Source organism: Drosophila obscura, unplaced genomic scaffold (assembly GCF_018151105.1).
Source record: "Drosophila obscura isolate BZ-5 IFL unplaced genomic scaffold, ASM1815110v1 contig_165, whole genome shotgun sequence".
NCBI lineage: Eukaryota > Metazoa > Arthropoda > Insecta > Diptera > Drosophilidae > Drosophila > Drosophila obscura.
The window spans coordinates 1217044-1240323 of record NW_024542752.1 but is presented as its reverse complement, the minus strand read 5'-3'; the positions used below and the strand labels follow the sequence as shown (position 1 = coordinate 1240323).

General features: G+C 42.3%; 2 protein-coding genes across 2 annotated transcripts; both read right to left on the bottom strand.

Moving 5' to 3' along the window:
• Nucleotides 1–686: 686 nt before the first annotated feature.
• LOC111074810 (casein kinase I) lies at nucleotides 687–3227 on the bottom strand. The gene is made up of 4 exons (XM_022367766.2): nucleotides 2946–3227; nucleotides 1919–2062; nucleotides 1035–1809; nucleotides 687–924 (listed from the first exon to the last, which is right to left on the bottom strand). Exons 2-4 carry the CDS (start codon nucleotides 1995–1997, stop codon nucleotides 765–767), a joined length of 1014 nt encoding a protein of 337 aa, XP_022223458.1. The 5' UTR covers nucleotides 1998–2062; nucleotides 2946–3227; the 3' UTR covers nucleotides 687–764.
• An 801-nt stretch (nucleotides 3228–4028) lies between these two features.
• On the bottom strand, nucleotides 4029–22576 carry LOC111074801 (syntaxin-binding protein 5). Its single transcript, XM_022367750.2, is given in 24 exon segments — nucleotides 4029–4450; nucleotides 4554–4678; nucleotides 4745–4840; nucleotides 4931–5017; nucleotides 5109–5217; nucleotides 5301–5771; nucleotides 5859–5978; nucleotides 6068–6190; nucleotides 6253–6369; nucleotides 8469–8897; nucleotides 8900–8991; nucleotides 9041–9120; nucleotides 16838–17015; nucleotides 18601–18743; nucleotides 18801–19283; nucleotides 19368–19549; nucleotides 19966–20120; nucleotides 20194–20269; nucleotides 20340–20547; nucleotides 20623–20686; nucleotides 20785–20919; nucleotides 21603–21791; nucleotides 21894–21991; nucleotides 22386–22576. Coding segments are annotated over 24 exon segments (4140 nt in total). The 5' UTR covers nucleotides 22509–22576; the 3' UTR covers nucleotides 4029–4193.
• Between the last annotated feature and the right edge of the window lie 704 nt (nucleotides 22577–23280).

Genomic DNA, 23280 nt, shown 5'->3' with positions numbered 1-23280 from the left:
AACAAGCAGCAAGTGTGGTGCGCGACAGAATTCGATATAAAATCAATTTCAATTTTCAATTTCAATTCAAAATGGGTCTACCTGCATACATATACGTATACATATCACACATATATATATATATGATGAGCACATATCTGGTCTACATATGTATATGCCTATGTACATATATATATATATACACGAAATTGCTTACGATTTTTGTACCGCTCTAAATTAATTCTGTTAAATTTGTTATACTAAGTGTGTGTGTGTGTGTGTTTCTGAAGGTGTGTGGGTGTGGGTGAATATGTATTTGTGGTGTATGCGTATGGGTGTAGAGTGTGGATCCTTTTCTGCTGTTGGTTCACTTCGCGGAACCAATCGTCCTCTCTGGTATTGTTGGTTGTTGTGTGAGTGTGTGTAGGTGTGTGTTTTCTGTGTGTGTGTGTGTGAGGCAGATGTCTGTCTGGCTTGTTCCTTATTCATTTAGTATTGAATTTAAATTAATTAATTACGAAACATCCTATTTCCCGAATGCGTATTACATCGTTTCTCCTTTAATTTTTTGCTTTTGTAACTCGTTTCTGTTTCGGATTCTTTCTTTTCTTTCTTATTTCACATCGCAGTGTATGTTTCCATTCCGCTCCTTCCTCAACGCTCCAACTTTCTCCATTCTTCATTTCTTCCACTCCTTTCCAATTCTCGTTTCATTTCATTTCCCTTATAGTGTGATTTTTGTTTTGTTTTGTGTTTCCCCCCCTTTTGCATTTTTATCCATCGCCCTAGTCCGCGATCAGCGGCTTGCCGTTCTGCTTCTCCTTGTCCTTGTCCAATTGCTCCAAGAGTATTGCAGGATTCGCCTGACCCTGGTGGGTCTTCTGCTTCAGCATTGTCCAGTCGTAGATGTAGTCATACTGATGGTTCAGCGTCCTAAACAGTATGCTGTGTAGCGTACACAAAACAAATACAAAATGCAAAAAATAATGTTAATTAACATTTACCATCGGCATATATATCTTTGATCTATGTATATAACGGGTAGATAAACTTACCGGAACAATTGACGTAGGTACATGTAGTCCGGCTGTTCCTCGAAACGCAAGCTACGACAATAGTTCAAGTACATGGAGAACTCGGCCGGCGAACCCTTGCACAGCACCTCGATGGGCGTTGACATTTTCTTCTCTGAAATTTTCTCATACTTCTGCTGCTTGTTGTTGGCCTTCATGCCCTGCCAGGGCAGGACGCCGCGATTAAAGTACATCATCACATAGCCGAGCGACTCCATGTCGTCGCGGCGAGACTGCTCGATGCCCAGATGGGCATTGATCGAGGCATAGCGGGCGGTTCCCGTCAAATTCTTGTCCTCCCTGTACAAGATGTGGTGGCGCGTGTGTGGGTCTCGGTATTTCTTGGCCAGACCAAAGTCGATCAGGAAGAGCTTGTTGCAATGGCGACCGATGCCCATGAGGAAGTTGTCCGGCTTAATGTCGCGATGGATGAAGCACTTGAGATGGATATATTCAAGGCGACCGATCATCTGGTCGACCAGCATCAGCACCGTCTTGATGGTGAAGTGGCGCGTACAGAAATTGAACAGATCCTCCAGCGAGGGGCCCAGCAGGTCCATCACCAGCGTATTGAAGTTCTTCTCCTTGCCGTGGTGGCGGATGCGTGGAAAGCCAACGCCGCCGCTCAGAATGCGGTACAGCTTGGCCTCGTACAACAGCTGGGGATGGCGGGCATGGGCACTCTCCATTTTGATGGCCACCTCCTCGCCGCTCTGGATGCTCATGCCCAGATAGATGTCACCGAAAGAGCCGCTGCCTGAAGAAAGAGAAATGAACGGTATATGCAGAAAAGTATTAGTCGGTATGTTCATCCTCAATCCCATTCCATTTGCAATCTGCAGAATCTGTGGCAGGCAGGCACTTACCTATCTTGCGTATGACCCGATATTTGCCACCGACAATTATTTCGGGGCGGCTTTCCTTCAGTATACGCATCTTGTCCATGATGGAGGCGTTCTCCTTGCAGGCCTCGCCGACTCAACAATATAGTTTCTTCGTGAGCACGACTTCTGTGTTAACAAGAGTATCAAGATGAGTTACATAGGTCGGTCACTCGTTAATCGTTGTTAAGTCTTTGGTTTGGTCACTTTCTTCTTGCCCCCGTTTCTCTTTGGCGCTGGTTTTGCGGCCCCTTTTTTCCCTTTGTCGATTTTGGGGTTTTCCCCGCTGACGTTGCCCCAACAGACTGACAGCCCGACAACCGAAATGCGCATTTTCATAACCAAGTTAGCATTAAATCTATATAATTTCATCATCGTGGGTCGGGGGTCTGTCCTATGCCTAGGCCTTCCCAATTGGAGGGCCGTCTCGTCTCTTGTTTATTGGCGGGGGAATGCGAGTGAATGTATGATTATTTTTAATTTTTGTTTTTGTCATGGAAAGATTTCTAAATAAACAAGGCGGCGTCGGGGGGCGCCACATAGAAACGGAACGGAACGGGCTACGGGACAGGCTTCTTCTTCCTCTTCTTCTTTCCTCATTTTACCCCGTTGGAATGCATATTACGCGCACACACACACACACACACACACACACACACTCTCATCCAATCAACACTATGACGCACAACAACAGTAAAGACAACAAGCAGCAGAGCAGGCCGCGGCCAGGCCACCAACACATGCGGATAAAACACTAATACAGCCACATACGCATACAGCTGCATGCACAGTTGCACCTTACAAATGTTTTACACAAAAGAAAATTTCGAGCCAAGCACTCGCACACATACTACCACTGCGGTACACACACACACACACACACACAGTCGCACTTAGCACGCATTTTAACTGGATGGAAAATGTATATTCGTGAGGAAACCACGTAAAATATCCATCCAAAACCTAATGCTCCAACCATCGTTGGCTGACATTTTTCGCCAGAAAATCTTACCACAGATGAGCAATTGAGCAAGCAAAACTGATGGAACTGCTGTGCTGGGTGTTTCTCAAGGTTGGATCTTCACTCACAAAAAAAAACTTTGTATGGTGGAAAAAAAAATGAAATGGGAAAATCGCGTTGGAAATTGGTCGTTTCTCGCAGCAAGCTGGCTCTTTTACACACGGACAACGTTAGAAGGATAGTTCTTTAGCAGTTTATGTACGCGCACAACCGAAATAAGGAGAGGAAAATATATATATATATATTTTATTAACTAAAATAAAAATGGTAGACTCCAGCAATGTGAACGCGGACTTATCGATCAAATATACCCCGCTCACCCTCAGAAATATACCAAAATATACCTTCTCGTTTTCAAAACATACCGTAAATATACCGACGGACACGACAAGCTGTGATGTGATGATGTGACTGCGTTGATATTCCACAATTTTAATAACATAAATTTGTTATACGACAAATAAATCAATTTCATTAAAGATTTGCTAATTTTAAGTACTCATTTTCATTTGGATTATTCGTAAAATAAGACTTGATCAAATATTGCGCTAAGTTTAGTAAAAAGTGCGAAGAATTAATATGACAAAAAAAAAATGCCTAAAATGCCTACAAGTTTATGGAATTTAAATAAAATCTGAAATGTACTGATAGTTGTAAAAAAATGCGGAAAAATACTGGAAATAGTAATGGTATTACCTTGTGTGGCTGCAGGCATTTGGCTACACATAGAGTGACCGTTTAAATTAAACAAGTTTCACCGCATTTTCCCCATAGACCGCTAGTGAAAGCAGCAGCGTGAAAAACCTCCGTTATCCATTTACAAGCCATTTTTTTTTTCGAAATTTTTGAAAATATGTAGTTTTGATGGCAAAAGATTAGGAATTCGATGCTGAGCACGAGTTATTCACACAGGAACATATGCACATGAGACGTGCCAAGCAGGGGATCGAGACTATAGGGTCACAAAACTGGACGGAACTGTCGAAAAGCACGATCGGCATTCATCAGAATATTGAGACGAGTTTTACATGTTGTTTTTTTGGTCTATATATTTTTATTAAAAACAGCTTTTTTTGTTGGTTTTGTTTTGTTTGTTTTTGTTTTTGGTTGTTTTTGTAAATAACGTGACGACTTGAAAACAGAAATTAAATAAGTGTACTTTACTCGTAATGTAGTAGAAAGTGTTATAAAAGCAATATTACAATAACTGTGGTAGAATTGGCTCCTAAAATAGATATTTTACAACTGATACCACTTTTTGTCTTTATATTTAAGCATTAATTGATGCGCTGTACCGCTGAAATCTTGAGCTGTATTGGCCATACGCTCGGCGCGCTCCTCCAAAATATTGAGTTTCTCGCCACGCTCCATGGCCAGCTGGTGCGCCCGACTAATCTCCGATGCGGCTGTGGAAGCACGTGTGCCGAGCTGCTCCAAAGTCGGCCCGGGTATATGCCGAGCAACCGAACGATTTGCTTTCCCGCTCTGCTCGCCAACTGCAAAACAAAAATGATGGGAAAAGGATAATTTTAGCTTAATGAATCCGCATATATTTGGAAGGGCATCCCTTTGTCCATTCGACGTTTTTTGGGTACTTACAAAGCTCTTCGCGATCCAAGAGTTTCGCCCCGCCGCCAAACAGACCCTTAAAGAAACCCTCCTTCGGTTGTTCGGGCATTTCCTGTACCGTATATAGTTCACCCATCATCTCCAAAATAAATTGACTGAAAAATTCAGAATACGTTTAAGATAAGCCGGAGAGCCCACACAGATGGAAGCTGGAAGCTTACCAGAATTCCGATGATATCGTGAATTTTTGAATTTCGGTGGGCGATGCCATGTACAATCCATGACCTTTATGACTAAAGCAAAATATTTTTGATATTCTGTGTGGAATATAAGAAAAAAAATCGAATCAAATCAGTATACACGAAATAATTTCTGGCTCTGTCTCTGGCCTGTGCTCAAGAACTTACTGAGTTGTGTCTTCATGAACAATGATCTGTTGACCCCATATCGAAAGCATTGGATCCACAATTCCCTGTTTACATTTTGTTTGAAAACTGCAGAGAGCGGATACGAGAGACAGAGAGAGAGAGAGAAATGGCAATGGCAGTCGCAATATTTCGAAATGATTTCTTATGTTGTTCTCACCTTAACTCCATAAGCGGTAAGAAATCAGTATCCAATAACAGTTTTAGACTAGGAAGACTATGTACCATTAGATGGCCATTCGAAAGATAGGTTGCTAAGCAAGAGCCATCTGAAAAAGCGAGAGAGAGAGAGAAAGAATTGTATTCCAGATGGGGGGACGACAGATTAAATATGTTTGACTCTTTTACGTACCCTTCATCGTGATAGTTTCTGCCTTGACTGCAAAATCCATTTCCGATAATTGTATGCGATTGATGCAGCACTGATTGGCCACATCGAAGACTTTTGTTTGTTTCTCGCTTGCAATAACGATATATTGTCGATCGGTGAGTGTTTCCAGGCCGGTGCTAATGCTGCCAATGTTGCCGCTGCTGCTGGGGCTGGCACTGCTGCTGATCATCCCACCGACGGCGCCACTGCTGCCCGCACCAGCGCCGCCACCTGCCACACTGCCACTGCCTGCAATCCCGGTGCCAGCTGCACCGCCAGCGGTTCCTGCTGCTCCAGCGGCTCCACCGGTACCACCGCCGCCACTGCCACTGCCACCACCACCGCCACCAGCACTACCCGCCACGCCTCCAGCGACCGAAGTGTTTGATATTGTATTGGCAGTTGTTGGTGTGAAAGTGGGACTGGTGCGGCTGCTGCTCTTAGTGGGAGTGCCTGCAACAGTACACGTAGTACAATCGGATGAGTATTCGGATGGATAATAGATGATATTGTAGTAAATAGAAAGAGGCGATAAATTACGATCTGTTTTGTCCCTCTTCTCGTCACGCCAGGTCTCAAATGTAAAGGGTATGATAGAGCCGTATGAGTCTAAAAAAGACATGGAAGTAATGGAGCCTTTGAGTCGAACCACGGGGCCGCCTGCAACAGAATGGAAAAAGATAATATGTAGATCCCAGATTAGGTTTGATATTGGGGTGTGGGGGAGGCTAAACGATTCAATCTCTTACCATTTATTGTGATCAATACTGGCTGAGATTTGCGTACATCTCGTTCCGGCATGGTTATGAACAAGGTCAGTATCGAACCGAAACTAGTTCCAATCCACAAAGTAGGAACAAGTGTCAAAATATCTACAGATTAAAGCTCATTGATCACATTGTTCCATTTTTGTTTACTACTTTGTCTACTTTACCATTTCGTTTTGCATAGCTCTCGATAAAAGCTAAACAGGTAACAGATTCAGAGGAAGACATATCAATGCTGGACATTGACGATGATCTGGATCTTGAGAAAGTTCCATCCAATTTATCTGTAATTTAGTTTTGGGGGTTTGTTTTTTTTTTTCATTGTTTTCAGGGTCAAAATTTGTTTTTTAGTTGATGATGGCATACAGATACAGAAAAAAGACAAAAGAATAAACAAAATTACACCAAAATTGTTAAATATTTTATGATATTATCAAATCGAACAGAGAGAGAGAGAGAGACAGATAGATAAAGAGTTATATATTGAGTGATAAATAGAGAGACAGATAGAGAGAGAGAGTAAAAGCGGCGGGCGGTAGTAGGCAAATTTTTTGTTTGCTTAAATATTTAATCAAATTTTTGTTTTTTTTTTCAATTCAAATTAGAATTACTATTTTTTGCGTTTCTTTTGAACTATTATTTGTTATTTTTTTTTTTCGTTTCTTTGCTTTGCTCTGCACAGGACTATCAAATCGCTAGGCTGCCTAATTATTGCGGTTCTTGCTCTATGCTTGTGCATGGGTGTGTATACATATGTGTGTGTGTGTAAGCGGCACACGCTAATGCCGTATCCTTCCTTTCATTCATTGCTTTGCTTTGCTTTGCTTTACTTTGATTTACTCTGAAGGAAGCTAACGGCATATTATTGTAGCGACGGCCGCTTAACCCTAGAAGGGCACACAAGATTATCGTTTCGAAAAAAAAAGTTTAAATCAAAAAAAAAATATTAAACATTTTCGAATTATTTTGAAAATACTAGTGTTAGGAGTCACCGCTCTAGGGTTTCATTTTTGTTCTACGAATAAGTATATACGAGTACTTGGGTTAAGGTAATCTTTTGCTGGGCTGGGTAAGCTTTCTATGGATTGAAATTGAGATCGAGTGAGTGCAATCGGTTAAGCGGCAGGCGTCTGACTAAATATTAAACCAAAACAAAAAAAAAACATCTTGCTTGCATTTCGTGTGCAGCTCTATGCATGTACATGTATGTATGTGTGAAAGTGTAGTGCGCGTTGGTGTGTGTGTGTGTGTGTGAACTATGCAAAAGTCGAGAGATTTTGCCAATGCAAATTCCGATCTGGGGTTTGTACTCTATACTATTATTCATGTATGTGGTATATTCCAGTTAGTATAATTATTGGTTTAATTGTTGCTGTTATCGTTATTATCACTTGTTTATTATTTCATTTTCAAAGCGTGCCAAATGCAATTACAAATACCGACAGAGAGAGAGAGAGAGAGAGAGAGAAAGAGAAAGATATATAGGTATAGTAGGAGACGGAGAAACAGAGCAAGAGAGAGAGAGAGAGATAGAGAGATATATAGAGAAACAAGGATAGAGAGAGAGCGAACGAGCGAGCGAGCGACAGAGAGAGAGAGAGAGAAGAGAGAACATATTCATATGCAGTTATATTTATCTAGAATTATCTAGGGGTACAAAGAGAGATAACGAGAGAGAGAGAGAGAGAGAGAGGAGCGAGCGAGCTAGCTAGCGAACGAGCGAGAAAAAGAGACAGATAGAGCCCAACTCCAACCGCCCCCCGCGCACCAAGTAAATAACCAAAATTCAAATTAAAATTCAAATCCAAATTCAAAGACAGCACTACACACACACAAACACACACACACGCACACGCACGCACACACCGCTGAAATGCTGGGGGCTGGCTGATGGGGAGAGGGTGGTGGGGGATGGCGGGCGTGCCTCTGGCAAAAGGCAAACCACACAAGCAACGTGTCAAAAGACAGAGAGAGAGAGACAGAGAAAGTGTACGAGCGAGAGCGAGAGAGAGAGTGTGTGACCTGTGCTGTGCTGTGTGTACGCGCGAGAGTGAGACGTAGATAGACAGACACTGAGAGTGGGTGGGTGAGCGTCTACACGTGTGTGTGTGTTTCTGTGTGTTAGAGAGAGAGAGCGAGAGAGAACGCATGTTGTTTCTGTGATTTGTTGGTGCACTTGTTGTTGCAGTATTGCAGTATTGCTGTTTGCTGTAGTTGTTGCTTGTTGTTCATGTGGTTCTGGCTGTTAACGGCTGTTAAGTTTTGCTTGTTTGCTGTTTTAGCTGTTTAATGCCAAACAACACTGTGCTCTGTTAACGGTAGTTTTTTTTTTTTTTTGCTGTTTGCTGTAGGTTGTTAACACTGTGCTCTGTTGTGCTCCCACCTTGTGATTTGGACTTTTTTAGGGACTCGTACGATGTCACTGACTGCTGTTGCTGTATTACGGATGTTTGATGCTGATGCTGATGCGGATGCGGATGCTGATATTGATGTTGATGCGCACCTGCACCTGCACCGCCTCCGCCTCCACCTCCACCTGCACCTGCACCGCAATCGAATGAATCAACGTCAAAGGATGCCATCGCCGCCAACGTAGAGCTCAAGCTTGACTGCTGCTGCTGCACGAGTATCTGCTGCTGCTGCTGCTGCTGCGGCTGCTGATGATGATGTTCAACGACGCCAACGCCGCCCGCACCTGCGCCAGATTTGGCACTACCACTGCCACTACCAATACCACCAACACCAACACCGACACCGCCACTAGCAACACCCGCACCTGCATCGTCTGCACCGTAAACTGATCCCGCTGCTGCTGCTGCTGCTGCTGATGCTGATGCTGCCGCTGCTGCTGCTGCTGTCGACGACGATGAAGCTGAGGTCGATGCTGCTGTTGTCCCTGCCGCAGCGGACAACGACAGCAACGAAGGATCGCTGCCACCACCGCCTATCGTCTGCTGTTGGGTTTGTTGCTGCTGCTGCTGCGGTGCATTTGCGGCTGCGCTCGCATTCGCCGCATTGCCGGCTCCGCCGTTGATCTGAGATAATCCGGAAATAAACGGTAATCATAATGGGGAGACACGAGAGAGAGAGAAAGAGAGAGAGATACACACACATAATGGGAGAGAAAGAGAGACAGAGAGAGAGAGAGAGAGAGAGAGAGAGAAAGATAAATGCACTAAATGATTGAATGGATCGGATCACAGATCATCATTTTGTTTCTTTTGCTTTCTTCTTCTTTTTCTTCTACATCTTGTTCTGCTTGTGGATTTTTTTATTTTGTGCTCTTTGGGTTCGAGTGTGTTTGGGTGTGTGTGTGTGTGTTAGAGTGTTTGTTTCTGTATGTGTGTGTGTGTGCGAGTGAGCATGTGTAGCATACTTTCTGTCTGCGAGAAGCTTTACATAACGGTTAACGAAACGAGTGCAAGAAACGAAACATTAAGAGAGTGAGAGAGAGGAGAGAGAGACCAGCAGATATGTGTGTGTATATGTGTGTGCTTGAGCTTGAGTGAGAGACCGAACAGATGTCCAATGTGTGGGTGTGTGCGTTTGAGTGAAACAAAACATATGGGGGAGCGATGTGGTTTTTTTCTTTTTGATTGAGTAATCCATAGATGGGCAAGTACAGTGGAATGTGCGTTTGAGTGACAAAATAGCACGAAGGCCCACATATTTGAGTGGTTTTTTGAGTGTGAGTGTGGGTGGGATGGGTGCATGAATGCGTGGGAATGTGAGACCAACACAGATGTGAGTGTTTAAGTGAGTTTTCTATTAATTTACATTTATCTTTCTTACGAGTGCAGTATGTCTGTGTAAATATGTATACATATACATATGTATATGTACAAATGTATGTATGAACGAGTACACAGCGAAAAAAACAGAGGTGGATTGCTCCATTGCAGTGGCGGGCAGTGTTTTGGGGAGCGTGATTCGTGACACGATACTTAAACATTTATTAAACAAATCACGACAATCAACATGAATCAATGAAATATAGACAGCGAGAAAGAGACAGACAGATATGCATGTAGATCGAACAAACTGTTGGATATATGTATGTATCTGCTGTATACGAGAGATAAGATATACATACATATATAGAACACGTACATTTGCGGGGTATATGGGGTAGGATATATGTTTGTTTGAATATATATATTATCGTGTGAATATTCGATTCATAGTTAGAAAAGTATATATAAATATATATATATATATATCTATATCATATAGTATGTATGTAGTATATGGTTTAAGCTTATTAAATTTGTAGTTTTTCTTATCAATGATCTTTTTGGTTTTTTTTTTGTTTGTTTGTCTTTATGTACAAGTGAGATGTGAGAACTGGGGGGAAAAAGCAGCTCTAGACGTTAACGAAAAAACGAACGCAAAAGCAACGATAAATGGGAAAGCTGAAAGCCTTTTGCAAGCGATCTATCGACTTATCGATAGCCAGAACACACAACACATAGAATTTAATCGATAAATCGAAATCGAAACAAAAAATGAAGAAACCAACCAAAAAACGGAACGCAGAAAAGCTCAACTCAAACAGCTATCGATCACCATTATTATTGATCATTATCCCTACGATTCTCTCGATAGACAAGAGCCATAGACACAGGGGTAGTGGTGGGTGGTGGGGTGGCTGGTGGGGCTAGGGACAGAAAAAAATCCTCAACCTGGAACTGGAATTGCGACCAACAATGCAAAATCCACAGGGACAAAAAAGGGGCCAAGGGATACGGGAAAGAGGCTGAGCTGAGTCCCTGGAGCTTGGAAAACCAGTCTGGTTCGCCTCTCGATCAGTTGTCATTTTTCTGTGTGGTGTGGTGTACAGTGGTGTTTGGGTGGCTGGGAGAGTGTTGAGCATTGAATTCAATGCAGCTTACACGCTAAATATATACGGATATACGGGCTTGGTAACACAGCACAACAATCAACATTTAAAATTTCGTATTTTCAGTTTTAGTTTTTGGGTTTTAGGTTTTTTGTTTTGCACAGTGCATACACATACATATAGGGTGAGGTAGACTGAGGTGGTGTATGTGAGGTGGTGTGGTGTGATAAACGCCCTGAAAGCCCTCCCTTTTTGCTTAGTTTCCAGTTCTTAAATATCTATTAAGTCTTATAAGGTACGCTTATAAAATATTTACGACATGGTATAGTAATGTAAATATTTGCAGAGTTTTTTTTTATAGTTACGTTACACATTTGTACTCGTATATGGGTGGTGTTGTGATGGTGGTGGTGGTGCTTGTGCTTGTTGTGTATGGTGATTGTGTGATTGTACTGTGAACTGTGATTTATTTGAGTTGACTGTGCGTGTGTGGTTCTTGGTGTTGTTGGTTGTTTTTCTTGTTGCTGTTGTTGTTGGTGTTGTGGTGTTTAAATGATTTACCAAAGAACTTCCATACAATCACATAAAGGCAGTTGTATTGCAGCTCTTCTGCAGCCGTTGTCTAGTTTTTAGAGGATAAGATAAGAAGAAGCATAGAAAAAAGATTTCAAAAGTATTTTTTTTTTTTTTTTTTTGATTTGTTGATTGTACGAGAGTAGAGTTTTTGTGTTTTGTTTGGAGTGCCTATGTTATGTTTTGTATGTATGTGGCATTACATTGTTGTTTGTTGTTTGCTTATATTAGTATTAGAATTATATGAGATAACATTTACATTACACTGATCTTTCACTGATTTGTTATATGCTCTCTAGAATAGTATGCTCTACAAAGTACATACATACATAGCTTTTCTATAGACAAAATGCAATTTTGTATCAGCGTATTTGGTTCTTATTCAAAAATCAACAAAAAGAAGCAAAATTCTTCTTTTTTTTTTTTTTTTTTGGTTTCGGTTAGGGTTTTCTCAGCTCTATAATTTGGATATCGGATATTGGATTTACGTACGATTTAAGTATGCACATCTCTAGCCATACAATTGGGGGTGGACGCAAATGCACAAGGAGCCGGTTGGGTCGGGGTGTTTGGAAAGGGAGATTAAAGGGTACTAAAAGTACAGTTGTTTGTTTGGCGGCTAAATGTTTACTACATCTTGCAAAAACGAAAACATAAAGGAAAATGGAAAATACAAAGCAAAGATACAAAAACAGAAAGAAGCGAAAAACCAAGAGAGAAACCCAAAAGGAGAAGCGCAGCGGAAAAGAGGAGTACCAGGGGAAAATCCAACAGAGATCCCAGCGACAGAGGGGGGGGGTAACTCCTTCGTTGGTAAGTTGTCTATCAACTTTTTGCACTCAAATGATGTATTAATATGGAGACCGCCTCACCTTATATTAATACACTTTGCTTCCCGTCTATGAGTTGAGTGAGAGAGTGAGTGATTTTGATCGAATGTTGTGTGGGAATGAGTGAGAATAATGAATGACAAATTTGGAGAGGATTCGGATACTCTTTCTGCGCCTGCCTGCCTGCTGCTGCCTAGCGATCACACAGTACCGCCCGCTCGCATGCTCGTTCGCTCGCTCTTCTGTAAGCCAGGGGTGGGAGGACCTATCCGCGGGGGGAGAAAGGGGAATGGAGAGAGAAACAGACATAGACAGAGAGACAGATGCTCGCTCTCTCTGTGATGTGGACCCCCGATGGGGGCCATACTTACGCATCTTCTTGCTCAGATTGCCGCCCATCAGCGGCGACACGTCGTTCTTCATGGCCCGCACCCCGCCGCGCAGATCACGCGGCTGGTACTTGATGTTCGGAACGGAGAGTAGACGCTGGTCGCGCGACTTCTCCTTGAATCGCTGACGCGACGGCTTTATCGGTGCCTGCGACTCGCCAGAGAGGGGCAGGTTATTGGGCCGCTCGCCACTCTCTGCACCACTGTTCAAATGCTGTTCAAAGTCCACGCGCTTACCGCTGGCCGCTGATGCAGCCGCCGTAATAGCCTCACCGCTGTAGCCGTCCGGCGAGTCCGTGGTGGAGGAGCGGAACTTGCCGCGCATCGCCGCCGACGACGACGACGATGGCATCGGCATTGGCATCTCGGTGTCCTCGCTATTAAGCGCCATGCCGGCCGCCGCCAGCTCTGCATCCTCCTCTCGGCACTCGAGGGCCTCGGCAGCGACAGCTGCACCTGCGACAGCGGTTGGCTCCTCGCCGGCACCCTCCGGGGAGCTCTCCTTGGGGGTGTAGAAAATAGAAGTGTTCCTGATGGATTCGAGATCGGTGTTGACGTTGAGGCCGCCGATCTTCATATTGACTTTCGATAATTGACGCTTCAAATTGAACGTTTTCCAGGACATCGACTTGCGTCGGTCCTGCAGCTCCTTGGGAGCCGGCGCCGCCATCACTTCTTCGCGCAGTGGGCTCTTGGCCATGGCGGTGGCGGCATTGGCGGCTGTGCTCGCCGCCGCCGCACTCAGCAGCGTCTCGCGGCTGCTGTTGATCACCTGCGGCTGGGCGATTGTCCCAATCCCGATCCCGGTCCCGGTGCCTGCCCCTGACCCTGAAACAGCTGCTGCCGCCGAATCGGGACCGCTGCTGGGGGATGTGGGTCGCGAGGTGCTCGAGGATTCGTTGGCTGCCGCCGGTGTCGCGGCTGCACCAGTGGCATACGCCTCGGTCGCCTCGGGAATGAACTCGATCGATGGACTGTCCGGGCTAGTCGTGTCGTTCAGCTAGATTAAGCGGGGTGTTGGGGGCATAATTTTAATTTTCGTTTTCGATCAGGCATCATATAAAAGTTGTCGGTGGGTTTTTAGGTTTTTGGGGTGGAGGTTGTACGGTATAGATACATCCTTTGGTTTTGTTTTGGTTTTGGTATTTGTTTTCATTTACTTTGCGGCAGACCAAACGAGGCAAAAGGAAGAACAGGACACAGCAGTAGGGGGGAGAAGTAAACGATTAGCTTTTACGATATTTTTAGGCTAAGTTTTTTTTCAGCATTTCCTCCCTTAGCGAGTTGCCAGTCCAATGAAATCATTTTATCGGGGAAACAAAACATAATCTCTCAAGACTTATTTGAAGGGAAAGAAAATAGATAGATTGATCATTTGTTGAATTGAACAAGGATTTCATTCGAAAACAGACTAGTCTGGGAAACTTAGGGTAACGAACAGATGGGCACCGCATTGCAGAGTTTTTGTGCCCCCAGTAAGTAATCTCAATTGGATTATTTGTGTCCACTGTGGTTCGTTCACTGCTCGTAAGTAGAGATCTGCTTCATTGCGTCTATGCCGATATCGATAGCAGACGTGCCCAGTGTAAAAAGGCTATAAATCTAGTGGGATCTTCCCAAGAAGGAGGGAATCGAATGTTTCACAGCCTGTTACTGATACTGATACTGCTACTGCTGTATTTATTTCTGGTAGCTCTTTCCTGTGCTCACTCTCTCCCGGTGCAGCTTAGCTGCACTGACTGCTCTCTGCCACTCCACTGCTATATTTTGTTTGTTGTTCTTCCTCTTTGCATATTTGGTTGCGCTCAAAGCTTTTGTTGCTCTTTTCTGTGGGCGTGTGGATGGGTGTGGGGCTTTTAACAGGGGGTTAGAGGGTTATTGGGGCATTAAGGCTGTTTGGGTGTTTCGGAGTGGGGTGGGGGGAGTACTGTACAATATACAATCAATATATGTATGTTGTATGTACAAGTTAGTTAAAGGTTTACTTTGTTTTTTTTTTGGGGGGGGGTTTTTTGAAGAGGTTTAAAATGTTATGCAACGTTTTAGTTATTCTGTTATACAACAGGTATAACAACTGGTTTATAACAGTTTTAAGCTCCATTTTGTGCTACTTATACACACGCACGCACATACACATACAAAAAACACATACGCAAACGATTGAACACACACACGCACAGGCAATATAACGTTTTTGATTTAGGTTTAGATTTACGTTTTACGATTTACGATTTTTTAAGATTTAGAATAGAAATTTGTTTGGACGGGGGGTTAAAATTTAAATGTAACTACTTTCAATCAATCAATCAATCATGTTATATTATGCAAATGTATTGTATGTATTTATGTATGTATGTATGTATTTGTATGTATTAAACATTGAGTGGGGGCGAATGGATTGTGGAAATATGTTACATAAGGTGAAAGAAAGGCCAAAACACGCGCATACTTTCACTCGTTTCAATCAATCAATGAGTAAGTACAGAGTAAGAGAGACAGAGAGAGAGAGAGAGAGAGACAGACGGAGAGTAAGAGACAGAGAGAGAGGGGGGATTTTTGTTGTTTTTGTTTTGTTATTGTTGTTTCTCTTTGTTTTTGTTTTGGAAGTTCGCTAGGCTTGACAGGCACAACAGATCAATCAGATGGGGGTATTTGGAGAGCAGAGCACAACACATTTACAACAATGAAAACCATCAATCAGTGTTCAAGGCATGTCAATGCGATGGTCTGGGCGTGGCAGCAATAAAAAGTAAAAAAAAAAAAAAACAAAAACAAAACACACCAATCAATCGTCAATCAATTTAGACAAGCTTTCATGCAAACGAACCACAACAAAATGAACAATCAATCAATCAAAAAATGTACGTTTTACCATGCGGCATGTTGTGCGTTCTGAGACAGAGACAGACAGAGAAAGAGAGACAGGGAGAGAGAGTGAAACAGAGATAGAGAAAAACAGAGAGAGAGAGAGAGAGGGAGAGAGTGGAAGAGGGAGAGAAAATTGCATCAAACTCAAGAAAGAATCCGTGGAAATGAAACCATAAAAATAAATGCTTAGCCCGAATGCTGGATGGATAGATACAATATGGAATGGCAATTAGAGTTAGAAAAGGATGGATAGATAGCCGTAGTTAGAAATAGAGCAGCAGCATGGATAGAGTAAGAGATGGGGCTAGAGCAGCCCGAGGACGGCAGAGGCGCACACACTAACAAAAACATCTACTATACTCGTCAAAAAGATACTAAGCTATTATTACTAGTTAGATATGTTTACAGATAGAGAGATATATATAGTTATATAGATATATCGATATATATGCTTGCTTGCATGTGTATGTGTGTGTGTGTGTGTGTGTGTGTCTGTCTAAGTTTTGGTTGGTATTGGTTATAAATCTTTCAGTTCAAAAATGCCACACAAAAGTTTCAACAACAAAAAATTCTATGAGTGAGACAGAGAGAGAGAGAGAGAGAGAGAGCGAGGCAGAGGGAGTGAGAGAGAGAACGAGGGGGCAACAAAAAAACAAAACACAAAACGAAAAAACATAAACCAAAACAAAATCTGTTGGCTACAAAATCGTTTATGTCATACAAATATGTAAAGGTTTTAGCTAAATATATGTATATAGATTAATGTAATGTAATCAATCAATCAATTTTGGTTAGCAGTAAATTACTCGTAAAAATCAAAGCTTATATGTATGTAGTAGATCAAATATATATATATCATGTAATAGATATAGATATACATATGCATGTATATGTATATGTTTATTGGTGAGATATGTATGGTATGCATGAGAAGAAACTTGTTGTTCAGTGTAGGTCTCGATTTCCGTAGCATACTTATGGGGGCAAATACTTTTCAGTCTGTCTGTGTTTCTGTTTCCGCATATATCTCGGATTCTGTATCTGTGTCTGTATCTGTGTCTGCGTGTGTATGCGTGATATATATCAGTATATTCTTGTATGTGTCAGTGTGTGTGTGTGTGTTTGTGTATATATGTATATAATCGGTATAATCGGTTTCGCTGTGGCTATTTAGCTCGGTGGCAGAGATCAGAGATCAGATAGATAGAGAGAGAGAGAGAGTGTGTGAGAGAGAGAGGCAGAGGGCACTTACCTGATCTGAGCTGGGCGATCGACTCTGCTCCTCTTTATTCTCAATGCGTTTCGGACTTTTTGGTGTTCGCGAGTAAGGATCATGTGCGCCATACAGATCGGGGCATGCAACACTCAAGAGGCAAATTTTTTGGATTATATCAATTATGACAAGTCCATATTCGGTACCATAAGCCATTCTAAAAACAGAAAATATTCATATATATATCTCCAAAAATCAACTGCATACAAATCAACGCCAAAAACAAAATACGAAAAAAACGAAAATAATGCGTATACGTAATACGTATTAAATACATACATATGTATGTATGTGTATGTACGTATCGCAATACGATACCAAAAACATACTAAAAATGTATGAGAATGAAACGGTAAAATGAAAAATACACAAAATATAAAATAAGCGAACAACAATATAAATATAATAATTAAGTGTTATACACTGGAAACAAATTAGAGACAAATTATGAAAAATTATAAAAGATACAAAAAAATACCAGTAAAACAAACACACACAAAAATACTGAAAATTATACCAAACCAATACAAACAAAAACATTCTGAGCTGAAAATAGTACAAAAAAGGCGCGTTTTAGTTTAAACTGCATAGATGATCAATAATAATCAATAACAAAAAAAAAAAACAAACCAAAAAATATTCGCAAAGTTCTAAAACAGCATCTGTACCACAATAAATACTATAAATACTGATTGCAAGAAAACGTTAATACAGACTATATATTGAAATCAAAATTCATGGAAAAGCATGAGATTACCAGAAAATTAGCCTAAAATACTAATAAATACCAACAAATATACTGAAAAAATTCTCAAACTAAAAAAAAAGGTGCCAAAGCAAAGTAAAAAAAAAACTGTACATACATATGTACGTGTTATGTACGTGTTAGGTTGGGTATATGGTATACCCAAATAAGGTGCATACAAAACAATATCAATTCAAAATAAACCGAAGAAATACAAATACTAAAAATACTAATAAACACTAAAACTAAAGACAAATAAATGAATTATTTTTCGATGCGCATCAATCACACACGCGCACACACCAGGCACTATAATTCGGTTTCGGTTTTAGTTGGTATTCTGTCTTTAGTTTTCTGTCTAGTTATGATCGGTTCGATTTTTGGTGTCGTCGAATGTGCTGTTTCAGTATCCGTATTTGTATTTGTATCTGTATCTGTCTGTTTATCTATTCATCTGGTGGGTGATTGGGGTGGGAGATTCTTGATACTCGGTTCTCGTTCTGCTTGAAACTGTTGCATACTACGAAATACACAACGTAAACAAATTCAACAAAAGCGGTGCTGCTTAGGGGGCTTAGGGCTGAGGGCAAAGGCAGCGGGGCTTAACAGTCGGCGAGCGATACGAGCGTTACGAGAGTTACGAGTTTGTTTTTTCTTTGGCTAAGTCTCAGGCGCTTTCAGAAAACGTCATGCATATACGAATACAAACTAGACTACGTCTAAGTATTTTTTTTTTTTTTTTTTTGTGAGGTATTTTTAAGTCCGCTTTTGCCGTGTCCGGTGTCTGGTTGGTGGGTTGGTTGGTTGGTTGGTTGGTTGGTGGTGGTAGAGGTGGCAGTGGTGGTTGGTGGTGTGTGTACGTGTGTGGCTGGATCGATGGATGGAATGGAATGGATGGATCGATGGATGGATGGTTGAGGCGTGTGTGGCAGGATGGAGATGACATTAGGAGCGGAGGAGAGCCAGGAGAAGCATATGTGTGGACTACACTACTTACAGGCCATAACTGGAGCTGATGCACAGCGATGTGACCTGAACATTCCGGCGATTGGGTCCGGTGGTGAGGCACACCAGCTGCGACTGAAAGCCCGGCGGCTTCCGCTGTGCCCCAAAGCGAACCTTTAACGAGCAGTCCGTCGTCTGTGTGAGGAAGCAAAACAAGTCAATTGACAGTTGACAGCACGCTCTCGATTTTACCTTGTCCGAATCACTGGATTCCGTTTTCTGCACCTGATGGCCAGTTAGGAAATCGCATTCAGGACTCGTGCCATAAATGTCATCAAAATTCTCATAGAGTATGGGTATCTCCAGCACCAGGACCTCCGATGTGGACTCGAGCTTCCGAAACTTAAACAACATCACCTGCCCCATGGCCCCGGCAACGCAGAGACGTCGCGACTCCGAGCAGAGGAATATCAGATGCACGGCCAGCGGATTGTCGGCATCCGCATGGGCCTGGGCCGCATGAGTGCGCGGCTTCTCGAACATTTTGGCCGTTTTCAGCTTGTAGAGTATCTGAAGTGTACCGGCACCTGAGTCCCAGAACTTGAGGCTACCATCCTGGTGCCCGGTGATGACAATCTCCGAGTAGCTGCACGACGCCGGCGACCACTCTCCGCCCGATATTGGCCATTCGCGCTCCGAGAAGCAACTTTTTTTACTTGTCGTTGTCCGACCAACCTGCGAATATCCACAACAGAGTTATCATTCCAGATAGATTCGATAGTTTGCGACGGTTGTGGGAGGGGGGGAGGAACTACTCACAGAATAGAAAGCAGGAACCAAATCCGATGGGCAATCGGTTAAATATGTGCAACATGTAACAGGTGATTCGTGTAAGTCCATTGGATAAGGCGATTCAAAACATGGAAAACCGGGTGTTAATAAGTCTATTAATACTAAGTCGTATTGAAGCAGCACAGCTATTGCATAGGGCTCCTGGGTCTCTGCAAAAAGGTTAACGAAAAATACAAAACAAAATCATTAGTTGATTAGATCGATCGATACATTTGTACAGGCATAACATAGTAAAATGAATAGTAATGAATCACCAAAAGCCGAGTTTGTGCTGGGCTCCAAAATCAGATATAATTTAAATTGTAGGAAATGGTGGGAAACAGACAGTGCAAATATATATGTGCCCAACCACACAAGCAGCAGACACGAACAGACGAAAAGCAGAAGGCAAAAAAAGAGACCTTAAGAGCTATACGCATCATATACATACATACGTATATAAAAATCAGATAGATCGGATAACAGATATACATATAGCCAATGCTTTGTTCTGCTTAATATAAATATATAGCATCCACCCGTGCTTCATTCTGCTTAAAGTTATACTCATTATGGGGAATTTTACCGCATGGCCAGGGATTTTCGCAGAGGGTGATGAAATCGCATACAGCATGCTCCATCTCCAGCACCGTTGTGGCCTTGCCGACCATCACGGTGATGCAATTCGACTTTGAGCCCTTTTCAGACGGCATGCCACCAGAGAAAATTGTGAAAGTTTCACTGAAATTAAATGAGTTAGAAATGGAAATAGAATGGCAACCAGCAAGAGAAAATTGTTCTGCAAAATACTCACCCAGTTGTGCTGGACTTCAAGTCAACTTTATAGATCGGTTTACATTTTTCCGCATTGCCATCTTTGTTGATTTTCGCTAATGCAGAGAGAACAAGGGGGAACCGTCAGTGGACGCGGGATAATCGTTTTGGAGGAAATGAACTTACCGTGCGGACAAACCTGCGACTGTGGCTTGGGCTGAGGCCTGGTGGGCCACGAACAAATGGAGCCATCCGTGTGCGATGATACAAAGTACTTGCCCTCGTAGTGCCAAGCCAGGGACTTGACAGCCTCGGCCGCCTGCCATCGTATCTCAGCGCATTTCGCCTTCAGATCCCACAACACAAGCAGCCCGCACTCAAATGCAAGAAGCAACTAAAAATCAGAATCAGTGTCAGTCAGAGTTAGTACGGAAAAGGCATAGCATACAGTGCTCACGGAAATACTCACCTTGTTTGCATCCAATGGATTATCACATAACGCAATCACAGCACCTGGATGACTAGTTCTAACCCTGTGCACAGCATGGAAACGATAATGGAAATCATATAATCAAGGACTCGCATCATTGGGGGGGACTCTGCTCGTACTCGTACTCGTCCTCGTACTTACACTTCAATTGCTTTATTCCAGTTAATAATATATCCACTAAGTGCAAATGTATCTATGTGAACAACGTGTATGTTTCCCTTCTCAGTGCCCACGTACAGCCATTTGCTGCCCACGGGCACGTGTATGCAAGTCACGCTGCAATATGGAAATGAACGTAACGTAAAAGTGTAAGCATAACCGTACTAATGACATCAACTAGCACTAATGGATGGATTTGATCCATCCCCCCCTTGAATTATTTGATTAGCATTCCGATGTACAAAATGTAGCATGAGAGAAAGGCAATTCCTTGAATTCTTTACGCTTTCTACAATTTCCGTATTTATAGATTCGAAAGAAAATCGCTGAATGTAGGTGTACGTTTTTGTTCTTTTTTTTTATGATATTACGCTTTTATTTCAGCTTACATGTATCACAACGAAAAACCTATTGATGTACAAGTATGTACGACGTACAGCTGAATTAACTATTCAATGAACAAATTGAATGATCTTAATTCGATATGTTTCGATATGTAAACGAATTCAATGAAATATCAATTGACCCAAAGTTCGACATGTTTTAATTGAAGGAATTACTACAGTCAAAGTAATACATAGTGACTGACTCAACACAGCTAGTTAATGTGCGAGTTAAGCTTTCGAATTGATTCACTATTCCATATTAAATTCCAGGATACATATACATACATATGTATGGTATATTGTATTGTATTGTATATTGGTTTTTATGGTCACGTATGTACATACACATAATAATGCATAATTGAAATAATTGAATCATCCCCTTGGATAATGGTTCGAAGGGGGTGCACTTACCGCTCCCGCTGAAACTTTAGACTTTGCACAATGCGCGGTGTCTTTTGGCGTATGCTCCACAAGTGTATGGTGTCATCAGCGGTGACGGTGACGAGGGCCCCCTCATTGACCAGGAACTGGGCAAAGAGCACGGCGCACTCGGATTCGCCCTCGTGTTTGGCATGGGCATCGACGCCAGGCTTTCCCAATCTACATTCCAATTAAAAACATGCACCAAGGCATAGATAGACATGGGTGGTTCCAATTAAAAACAGGAATGCTGACACACACACCAACACACACAAAACTCACATGCGGATGTAGCCCGATTTGTCCCCAATCGCTATTAGTTTCTGCACCGGATCGAAGGCAAAGGATGTGGGCGAGTACGGAAAGCCATGGCGAAAGGTCTGCGAGAGAAAGATAGAGAGGGGTAGAGATTAAGAGCGTTAGATGGTATGAATATACATATATGGCGATTCCAGATGGGAAGTTCCACTGGGATGGACGGGGAAGGAGGGTGGGGTGGGGTGGCATGGCGTGGCGTGGCGTGGGATTTGCTGATTACTAATTATTGAATCTTGGATGGTTTTGGGCATCGGTCATAGCCGCGTGTGTCTTATGATAGATTCAAAGGGGTATAGCTACCAGATAAAACACCCGCTAGCTGCAACAGATGCCATGTCGCGATGTCTGTCACTTTTTTGGGGTGATCGGTTAATGTGAATTGGGTTATAAGCAATAGGCATAGGCATAGGCTGATTAGGCATTAGGCGTTTTTATTTCTTAGCGATATTATCTTACTTTCTTCAATGTGAAATGATCGGCCTTGAGCTGCTCTTGGATCTCCTGCTCCTGTCGTGTGGCTTGGGGCTGAACGCTTTGTCGAAATCCATCTAGAACTCCTTTGAATGTGAACTTTTTCATTTTTCTAACATGAGTCGTCTTCCTTCTCCTCCTCTATCTCACTTCTGCTTCTTCTTCTTACAGTACTCTCTCTCTCTGTACTCTGCACTCTTCTGTATATCTCTCTCTCTCTCTGTCTCTATTTTTCTATCTAAGAAGAATGTGATTTCCTCAAGTGTTGGAGGAGGTTGGGACTGGAGCTGTGGACAGAGTTTGGTGCCTTTAGAGGTGTTGTGCCTGGAGGGAAAGGATTCAGCTTGGAGGAGTACCGAAAAAATGTTGGCCTTTCTTTGCTTTTGCTTTTGATTTTCAACTTGATTCCGAGAGTGATAAGTTTTTCTTCTAGTTATAAGTTATAGTTGTTGGCAATTAATATTTGGTTGATTTTTGTTGGTATTTGAAGCGTAGCCAAAGCTTCTCAGCGCTGGTCTTTCTTCTTTGATTCTTTTGTTGGGGAGTGAAACTAGGTTAGCAATAGTTGAATTGATAGCTGCAATCGAGAAGAAAACGCATAAATACATATACATACACAGGTAAATTGTTCAATTTTATAAAACACAAAAAAAAAAAAAAAATCACGATCCACTTTTCACAATAAATTCAGAAAAGCCTTGAAGGCTTTACAAGATGCCTTCATCACGTTGCACTTTTGCGAGTAATCTGTTCGGACTACAGTTATCCTGTTTTCCCCATCCGATATCTATAACATTTAAGACACACACACACACACACACACACAACTGCATTTCGATTGTCTACCGAGAGTGCTTTTTTGCTGCTCTGTTTCATTCTT